General features: G+C 36.8%; 1 protein-coding gene across 1 annotated transcript; it reads right to left on the bottom strand.

The window, feature by feature from the left end:
* Positions 1-4,902: 4,902 nt before the first annotated feature.
* On the bottom strand, positions 4,903-9,593 carry LOC108499520 (protein-glutamine gamma-glutamyltransferase 5-like). Its single transcript, XM_017819425.1, has 7 exons — positions 9,473-9,593; positions 8,337-8,429; positions 7,671-7,799; positions 7,288-7,465; positions 6,143-6,275; positions 5,267-5,370; positions 4,903-5,165 (listed from the first exon to the last, which is right to left on the bottom strand). The coding sequence occupies exons 1-7, from the start codon at positions 9,578-9,580 to the stop codon at positions 4,903-4,905; spliced, it is 1,008 nt and encodes a 335-aa protein (XP_017674914.1). The 5' UTR covers positions 9,581-9,593.
* Positions 9,594-10,490: the final 897 nt, after the last annotated feature.

The raw sequence follows: 10,490 nt of genomic DNA, 5'->3' as shown, positions 1-10,490 counted from the left end.
TGCGAGATGGAAGCACCAGGCACTGAAAGGGGTGCTGCAGGTGGCATGGGACTGCCAATGGTGTGGACTACTGGAGAGCACATAGAGTAGGATGGTGGAGCAGACATATGGGTAGGGACTGCCTGGGTTGCCACAGCAGGACTGGGGCCAGCCATGAAGTGGGTCAACAATGCACTCACCGCATTATTCGCGGGGACAGAGACAGAATAGGACATCGGCCCCCCTCCAGCTCCAGGCAAGTGCGTGGGAGCAGGACCTGTCTCAAACATCACGTGAGGCATAGGAGTACACACAGAGTTGGATGTTGGGGCAGGCACGGAGCCATACATGGATGAAGGCATTGGAGTACACGTAGCAGGAGGCACAGTCTCGCATATGACACGGAAGCCAGGATCACATCCCATCTCAAAACCAGAATTGATGCTTGGATTGAATCCTTGGTTGCAGATGGAGTTGCATAAGGGATGGCCTGCAGGGAGGTACACGAAGTCGTACACAGGCTGGCCCCCTGCACTGCAGTTTGGGTTGCACACTGGGATACATATATATTCACACATGGAGTTGAACGCAGGGTCTGCCACAGGGACAGGCCCAGAGCCATTCATGGGGACAGAGCCGTTCTCACACACTGGGACTGACCCATTCTGGCTGACAGGTAGGACACCGTTCTGGCCTGCAGAGCAACACACTTCAGCCTTGGCACATCCCTTGCAGTAGGCAAACTTGTGGCATCCAAAGTTGGCCAGGAGCCGGTGGCTGCCAAGCCTGTAAGGTGTGAACTCCACAACGGTCCGTGCTTGTTGGTTGGATGCCAACGTTCCCAAACTGGAGCAACAGAAGGAAAAGAATTAGGACCCTGGGTAGCTCAGAGACCCGAAGCACTACAAGATGAGCACACAAAACTGGGTTTGATTTGCTACAACAGTTTTAGAGACCAAGTGTTTTGATGACTTTTTATTCTTGACTTCCTCCAAAAAAACCCACATTCTTTGTTTTGGAAAGTGTGGTAAAAACTTCTGTCCCAAGAGAAAATTTAGAAAACTCCTGTAGTCAATTCTGTAACTGGAACTGGAAAATAATTTGTGATATTGTCTTGAATTCTTCAAAAATGTAGTGCCCTTCTGCCTCAAAGATGTATTTACTGCTTCCCATTTCCAGCAGTCTAAGTTTGATTGGGCAGCTTTTTGGAATTGACTTCATTATTATTCAGTGAGAACAATTCCTAATTGCTTCCTCTCAAAACTAGTCATACTTTTGTCAGTTCTCCTTGTCACAAAGAGCAGCAATGCATATTAATGAACAGCTACTTTTCCTAGGAAAACTAACTGAAAGTTTCCAGTTTCCTGTGATTAACATTATGAGTTTAGAATGCATATTGCTATTTCTCACTGTCATTCTCTAATTGTTCCTATATGTGGTGCCAGTTCATGAATATTTAGAGGAATTATATTAAAAGTCAATAGGACTGTAAAGGGGCTCAGTTAGCACTTCTTGTAAAGACAAGAGTGAATTCCCTTTCAGACAGGAATTTGATATATCTACTTAAATTAAATCTTGAGAAAAATGAAGCAGCAGTGTATCTGCCAGCTTTAAATGATCCATCAGTTTCAAGAGGAGTAAGGCTTTTAATGGAGTCTCAGACTAATAAAGGACAAAAAGTCCTGTTCGGATGTTAAACACCAAAAAATCAGAACTAATGTCTTCTTCGAAATCTGCTATGATCTTACACACCTTAGTCACCCCCCAATATTATCCCCATTTAAATAACTGATGATCTTACTCAATTGTCACTGGCTCTTTGAATAAACCACAGCCTTCTAATGTCATTACACAGTTCTTCATATCTTCTTGGAGAGGATTGCAGAAGGAGATCTCTGCAGTACATGGTACCTTTAGTCTGGGCTGGCTCAGTAGCTAGTCAGAAAATAAACACATTTTTTGTTTTGTAACCCTTAGAAAATTAACACTGAAGTAAATAAATGTAAGGAATAAAAAAAAAAGGTGTTATTCATACATGTTTCTCTCTGATTTACTTCTATGATCTCTATAATTTAAGACAACTGTCATACTTTAAAAATCATATTGATCTTGTTAAAATAAAACATATAGTAAAAAAAAAGAAAAATGTGAAGTATTTCAAGATCGTTGTCCTTGTACCTAGGAGATAGCCAACAAGAATCCTTAAGTCTGATCCTTAGATCACAAATTCCATAATTGGAGTTCTTTACCTTTACAATAACAGGTGGTCTGTTGATCACGATGTCCCTGCTCACCATCAGAACTTCTCCACACTCTGGGTCTGAGACAGCAACTACTTTCATAATGTTGTGATCACACAGGTAAGGTCCATATTGACTATACGATATACACAGCGGAATTTTTTTTACTGTAAAACAAATTAATTTTTTTACAAGGAGATTAGTTTATTATTATTATTATTATTATTATTATTATTATTATTATTATTATTATTATTATTATTATTACTACTACTACTACTACTCAAAATTTGGAAACTTTCATTCCAGTGCAATCTTCAAGTAATAATTCAAACGTAGGCAAATTAAAGCTTAGTAAAATAGAATTTTAATGTCAGTGTGAAATTTTGTCTTATAATGATGTGGTTTAACTAAAAGTATCTTATTTTTTCCAGAAAAAAATATATTAACCATGGAAACCGGTGTTTATGTTCTGCTACACCTTTGCGCTTCCCAACATATGGTATGTCTAGGTGCTCTAAGCGAGTCTTTTACACTGGCTAATATCTTCTGGCCAAAGAAAATAATGCTTTTCTGAAAAAAACCTGCAACTTAATCTTTGTATTGAGTATAGAGATCAGAATTGAAATTTTATTGGAAACAATTTTTTAAAGAATCTGTAAGATATGAGAAATAAAGGAAAGACTACAGTGTGCCTGTCACTATACATGTAGTATTGACGCTGTGTTAATTTTTGAGTGATCACCCTACAGGGAATTCAGCTGTCAGTATTTAACACTGTATACATTTCACTTCCCTTCACTTCACCTCTATTAAGAAGTCTCCACAAATCCTAAATCAGCAATCTCCTGAAAAAAATAGGGTATGAGACAATTTCACCTTCTTACCTTCTCTTGGACCCAGTGTGACATTCACACTGTCTTTCCAAAACTGATCCATTGGGCAACCACTATAGGTTATAATTTGTGCGCACAAATTAAACTTCAGGGTTTTGTTTTTATTACGCAAATTTTCAAGCAGCCAGTGCAGCTGGACATCTTCACCATACATTGGGCAGTTAGCCATCTTTAACCTCATGTTGATACCAGAGTCACTCAAAAATGGGTTTTTCAGAGATGATAACTCTCTGTCAATATGACAGTTGGAAGCATTACAGTACCCTGGGTGAATTCTTCTGTAAGCCCGGTAATAGGCTTCTTTGTTTTTCACAGAACCTGTTGAAGGAGACATGATAATGAATCTGCTGGAGGTACATGAAGCCTATTATTATTCTACCCAAATAATAAAGATAATTAAATTTATTGCTGCTTCTTCTTGGAACCTAAAATACCCAGTTGGTGTAGCACAAAGCCACCAGATAATGAAACACGAGATACAGCAGTCTGAATGCACAGAAGAAAATAAATGTCTCATGAAATAAAAGTTTAAAAAAATTATTTTACTTTTAAGTAGTTAAATTTAAAGATGGTCATGTAAATCTTAAAATGTATGGTTAGTAAAACTAAAAAGATAATTCTTTCTAAGGATAAGGGTGAATATGAAATCCTACCAGGTCTCCCAAAAGGCAAAATACACCATTAAAAAAAAGAAATTATCACTTGTTTTCTTTTTTGTTCCTATTAAAAAGAAAACAAAATAAAAACATGCAAACACATAAAAAACACACACTAAAAAATCCCCAACCAAGTAACCAAAAAAAAAAAAAGAAGAACCCCACAGAGCCTGCAATTGTACAATCAGCTGTGATCCACCCTTCATTCCTTTAGGCAATTCTGCCTATTGAAATCTTCCTTTCTACTGGAATATGAATATCAGTAATCCATAGCGCAAAGTAAGAACAGCAGAATATTTTAATAATATATGAATTTAGTAAGTAGGCATATTTTCTGACAGACCTTGTACAAGAAGCAACAAGTAAGACATTAATCCTAGGTTTAGAAGAATTTGTGGGGTTTTTTTAGATTCTCTCAAGTCTGGTAATATTTTAAACTACTGTACAGGTGAGACAAAAACATGTACATATGAATTGTGTTATTCAAAGGGCTGGAAGGCATGTCCTTAGAGCAGCTAAGGACTTAGGGTTTGTCTAGTTTGGAGAAAAGGAGACTGAGGGCTGATCTCATTGTCCTCTGCAGCTTCCTGATAAGGAGAAGTGGAAAGGAAGGTGCTGAGCTCTTTATCCCAGTGTCCAGTGACAGGAAGTATGGGAATGGTTTAAAAACATAGCAGGAAAAGTTTAGACTACACATTAAGAAGTATTTCTTTATTGAGATGTTGGTCAAACACTAAAACAGACTTCCTAGAGGGGTGAGTTGTGTCCCATGATTGTCAGCACCTTAAAAAGAGGCATATAGACAATGCCCTTAATAGTATGTTTTAATTTTTAGTCAGTCCTGAAGTGTGAGGCAGTTGGATGAGATGATCGCTGTAGGTCCTTCCAACTGAAACATCCTATCCTATCCTACCCTATCCTATAATATCCTAAATGCATCTAATTACTATGTGCTTTGAATCATCTAAACACATTTAAGTTTAAGAATCAAGATCTTTGAACAGAAAAGAACCTTCCTCCTTCTCAAAAAAAGAAAAAAAGACAATTTCAGATTATTCTACACATTTTAACACAGGAGAAATTACATTGATATTTTTATATGATTAGCATATAAAATTCCCTCTAACCCATTTAATATACTTTCATCATACCTAGTTCATACTTGTAAGCTCCAGTGATATCTTCAAATTGCTCACTGCCAATACTCTTGGTGATTAGACGCTGTCCACATGGCCAAGTGTCACAGAAAAATTTTGTTCTTTTGCCATTGTTTTGGGAAAGCCAGCCAACATAGTTCGAATTTACTCGAGAAAACATATGATGACCATCATAATCCAAGTCCAGTTCCCCTTCCCTGATGCTTCGAACCCACGTAGGACCACTGCAAGCTGAACCTAAGCCACAGAACAAAAGTGTTATAACACATTGTAACCTGAGTAGAGAAACTCAACGACATAACATGAGGAAAACGATAACAACTATGGTAAACAGTCACCTCTGCCAGTTTCCAAGGGGGTTGGATCTAGACACTGCCAATCACCACAACATTGATTTATGTCTCTGCGAGCCATCCAAGATTCATTCCAGCAGTGATATCGCCTGTAGGATGAAGGAAGACATTTCTTGGATTATCATGTTTAATGCCTTACAATAGAGAAGAACCATACCAGAAATAATATTTTAATCAACAGAAGTCTTTCTATGTCTTAACACTGTTAATGATGTTTGGGGATAGGAGTGGTTTTGTTTGCTCAGACTGGAAATTTGCTTCAGAACCCCACAGACCTGACTGTAAAATGTGCTTCTTTTAGTTGATAACATACCAACACAGTTCTTTTGTTTAAACAGTTTCTTTTCCTAACGCTTTCCTCCTGACTCTTTAGATTAAAATCATATACTTAGTTATATTTTTAATAGCTTAACAAAATATAAACCCTTAAGTATTTTATGCTAAAATCGGATCCTCATTACCCTAATATTTCAGTTTGACCTCATCTTTTTGACATATGATATGGCAGAAAATTCATTAAAAGGTCTCACAGATGAGATTTGGACACAAAAAAAATTTCCCATGATCTACCTCATACTTTTACAGCTACTAAGTTTGATATTATATTTCAGCTGAGAATAAACAGCCAGCATGGATTCTCACAAGAAGCTTTGCTTTTTTCTTTTCTGAAAATATACATTAAGTGGACTGCGTCTTTAGTAATTTCAAGTTTTTGAAATGTATTATTAGAAAGCTGAACAGCCTTACTACACCAGAGAAAGAGAGAAACCAAAGAGATATGTTGATCTGCTAGATATACCAGTTTTTCTATCATTAAATTTTTTTAAAAGAGCAAAAGAGCTTTATATTTTTCTTATTTACCATAGCTTGTCTTTGCCACACAGGTTTTTGCCAGTACAGTCAAAAATCTCATTGATACCAAGGGGATTCTCAGTTGAGCATGGAAAACAGAAATTCGTTACAACACGGCTTGGAATTCCCAAACACCTCATCACTGAAAGAAAAAAAATATGATTGAGTCATTATAAATCACAATTAGTTAGGCAAATCCTTCACTCATTTTATAAATAATTATTGTATATCCTACTTTGCAATTATAGAAACAGAATGGATTAGGGGCAGCATTTAGGATGCAGTGATTCTGTCTTCAAAACTTGTTTTTAGTTCTTGCAAAGTAGTCTGAAAAAAGCCTAGCAAAAAGAAACGGCTTGTTACTCTTCCAACTTAAAAAAAAAACAACCAACCAAAAAAAACCCAAAACAAAACAAACAAACAAACAAAACAAAACAAACAAACAAAAAGCCCAAACAAAACCCAAACCAGATCTGTTTTAAGTTCAGAAATCATTAACCTGATTCTGCATTAACAGAACACCATTTTTTTCTTGTAAACAATGTGGTACAAATCTATGGGATTTCAATTTATCTGTCTTCAATGTACAAGCTGGTTCAGTAAATAAATGGTATAATTTTGGAATTCAAATCTTTTGCCTGTACTGTTTAATCCGCTATTATTCTTTGGAGTAAAAGTAGAAAATAGCCTGATGCTTTTGTGTTTTGGAGAAGACATCGTTAGAGAACTTCTTCCTGTTCATAACTTAGTGTTTTTCTCATCTTTCAAACTTCACCCAAAGCATAAATTTTGGCTCCATGGTGGTAGTTGGACTAGATGACCTTTAAAGGTCTCTTTCAACTCCAACTATTCTATGATTCAAGATGCTACATTTGCTCTGTGTTTTAATAAAAGTTTCAGTATTGATAACTGCATAGTATAAAGGTCATAGAAAAGACAGAACTGCTTTTCTTGTTCTTCAGCCTGTATAGGAAAGCAATAGGTGGATAATAAACACTATATTAGGAGCATGATAAAAATATTCGATTTATTTTCCCAGTAAAATGCTTAGGAGTAATATTCTTCAAGTAGTTTTTAGAGTCAGAGGTTTTTGATCCTTGTTTTCTCTCCTCTGTTTTGATTAAACTAGATATGGGCAGACTGAAACATCATACCTGTGCACATTACTGAAGCAAGAGACCCACAGTACCCATATCTGACAGGCCTGCATCTGCCATTGTACCACTGCTGAAGAATAGGGATACTTCCATTCCAGGAAAATGGCTTTGTTCCTTTCAGGTAATCATTGTTTTCTGGAATCTTCATGATACTGTTAGTGGTATGGCTGCTTATCTAGAAAGAGAAAAGAAAAACAATCTTTTCAAAGAGCTGACTACATCTTCAGATCCTAAGCATGCCTCAAAATCATCAGAGATTAGTGTCACAAATTTATATTTCTTGTGAATCTGAGCACAGATTACAGTGCAGTTTGTCCTTCCATAATATAATGAAGCATGACCTGATGTATTCAAAGGTCTCACACCACTAGAGGTCTTACCATATGATTTACCACCATGCTAACATGCACAGGATCATTGCGCCAACAGTGGTCACGATCAGAGCCATGATGGTAACTTGCACCCATATCTAAGATCTTCAAGCAGATATCCAGTATCCCATCTTCAAACTGAGAAAAGAGAGGTTAACATAGGCATCGTAGTATTATGTCATTGATAAATTATCTTTCTTGTCAATAATCCAGTCTTTCTACTTATATGAGTTGCTCTCTCTCTCCTTCTGCCCTTTCATTTCTTTTTTTGTTTTGTTTTTTTTTCTGTTGTTTTTCTTTTTTTTAAGTCAAGCACAGCTCCTAGTGGTCTGAATGGTTTTGTCTATCTGCCCAAAGGAAAACAAAAGGGAAAAATACGTCATTTTTACTTATTTTTTGATCACTTGAATAATTTTCCTTTAGAAGCACAATATTTGTTTCACCTGTTCCCTGAACATTCTGCAGTTTCCTTAATTTTACTACAGAAAACTTCCTTCCAATTACTTGGGCTACAATGAGATTTTCAGACATTTTGTTTTATGTATGCATAGGATGGACTGATCCTAAAAACCTTTTCACTACAAATATAGTATATGTTTCTGAAAAAATACAGATAATCCATCACTTATCAGTATATGGATGACATCTATTTCTGAACAAGTCTTCAAAAAGTACCTGTCCAAAGTGCCATGGTCGAGAAGTAATATGCTTGTGAACTCCTTCATACAGTATTCCATGCTCATTCAGAACATATTCTTCTCTATGGGCCTGATTGTCCATATATACAGGGTCATCTGGAAAAAATGCAGAGCTATAATTCAGACAAAACATGCGTCTCTAGCACTTCTGTATCTTCTGCTTCATTGGATCCCTCTTTCTATTCCTACCAATTTTTGATTTTTACTTTTAAGCATGTACAAGGTTGAGGGCTCTTTAAACGTTCACAGATAATTCATTCCTACTTACAGCTAGATACTATCTTTATTAAGTCTCTCCCTGCTGCAGTACACCCTAATGGAAGAGCTTGCAATTTATCTTCACACTAAGCTGTTCTACAAGTCAAACACTGAACATGTAGAGTTGTGTAGCTCATTTTGATTAAATCAGCACAGACAATGTGAATATTTGTCATGTAATGATTTTGAAAAGGTCCTACAGAGTCCAGAATTGCTTGTTACCAGAGCCAGATCTACAGAATTTAATTTGTATTTGTGCTATGTTATTTCACGCTGATAACACAGAATTCACAAAATTACAAAATGGTTGAGTTTGGAAGGGACTTCTGGAGGTCATCTGGCCCAACTTCCAGCCAGTTTCCCAGGAAAACAGCATTTGAATATCTCCAAGGATGGAGACTCCAAAATTTCTCTGGGCAATCAGTGCCAGTGCTCAGTCACCCTCACAGTAAAAATGTGTTTCCTGATGAATAGAGAAAATTTCCTGTATTTCAATTTGTCCCCAGTGCTTTTTATCCTGTCAAGATATTGTAAAAAATTGCAGGAAAACATTCCACCTCACCCCTACCACCATTAAGAAAACGAATAAAAACACTGGCTTGAGACAATCTTGAACTTGGAAGAAAAAAAAAAATAATAAAAAAGCAAAACAAAAAACAAACAAACAAAAAACCCAAAAAAACCCCAAACAAACAAACAAAACAAAACAAAAAACCCCACCAAAATTCCTCCCTGTTTCTTATTATTTCTGTGACTCCATGCTTTACTTACCAGCTAAACAATAAATATGTTCAACATTTTTACTCATCACTAGCAATTTCCTTAAAACTATCTGATAATCACTAGAGTCCTTACCTGCACACCAAGGGTTAAAAAGGACATAAAAATCTCCAAGACATCGCTGATATGTGTGACCACAAGATGTGATTTGCATATTGAGAATATAACGGCCAATGCAGACATTAGAGGGAGGAAACACGCTGATACTGATGCATTTTGGCTGATGAATTTTGTAGGAAGCACTCCAGCAGGTTTGATCTAGACATCTGCCCATTGGGAAGGTGCGTTTTGTCTCATTTGATTCACAGGGTCTGAGGCCTTTTCAGGAAAATAAAAACAACTTCCATCAGACTAAACAAAGTACATGTAAAAGGCTAGTAATTTGCTTAGCCATCATTTGCAAGGCGAAGCTCCCAAGGGTGGATTTCTTTTTCATTTGTCACTTCTGTAGCAGAGTGAGAAAACTTTACATATTAGAAGAACTGCCTGGTTTAGGGGAAGGCAGTCTCTTCACATGGAAGATGAATGAGTAGATAATAGTTGTCACTGAAGATTATGGGAAATATTACAAACCAGCTAAGAGCTATGAAAGACTACAAAGTGTTTGGGAGTGACTACCTGTCTCCACGGTGAAAACAGCCTGGTCCATGGAGTCATCCCATTCCCGATTTTGGAAATGGGCATAAAAACTGAAGGCTTGCCCTCTCCTTATTATCTGTCTGTCAGTTCCGAAGAAATGGGTATTATGTATTTGACAGTTGGAAGGACAGTTCAAGTCGACATCTCCCAGCTCAATGACTGCAGGACAGAGAAAGGAACACAAAGGAAAAAAACCCACATAATTAAGTTCCCATCTTTGTCTGTGGTTAAGCTTAGGTGGAAGAGGAGATAATGATTAAACACAGAGATAATTCTTTCAAAAAATTCATTCAAGACTTCATTCAAAATTCAGCAACTCTGAAATTGAGACATAAAAGTACCCTTACAAGTTCACCACTTTCCTAGCTTGAAGGTGAAAACTTGTCTAACTCTTTGATTTTTAAAGCTGTGCTACAAGTTTCACTTCTTTTATATAGTGCCTGCTTGTATTATA

Source organism: Lepidothrix coronata, unplaced genomic scaffold (assembly GCF_001604755.1).
Source record: "Lepidothrix coronata isolate B3197 unplaced genomic scaffold, Lepidothrix_coronata-1.0 Scaffold75, whole genome shotgun sequence".
Lineage (NCBI taxonomy): Eukaryota > Metazoa > Chordata > Aves > Passeriformes > Pipridae > Lepidothrix > Lepidothrix coronata.
The sequence above is the reverse complement of the archived record's forward strand: the minus strand, read 5'-3'. Positions and strand labels throughout refer to the sequence as shown.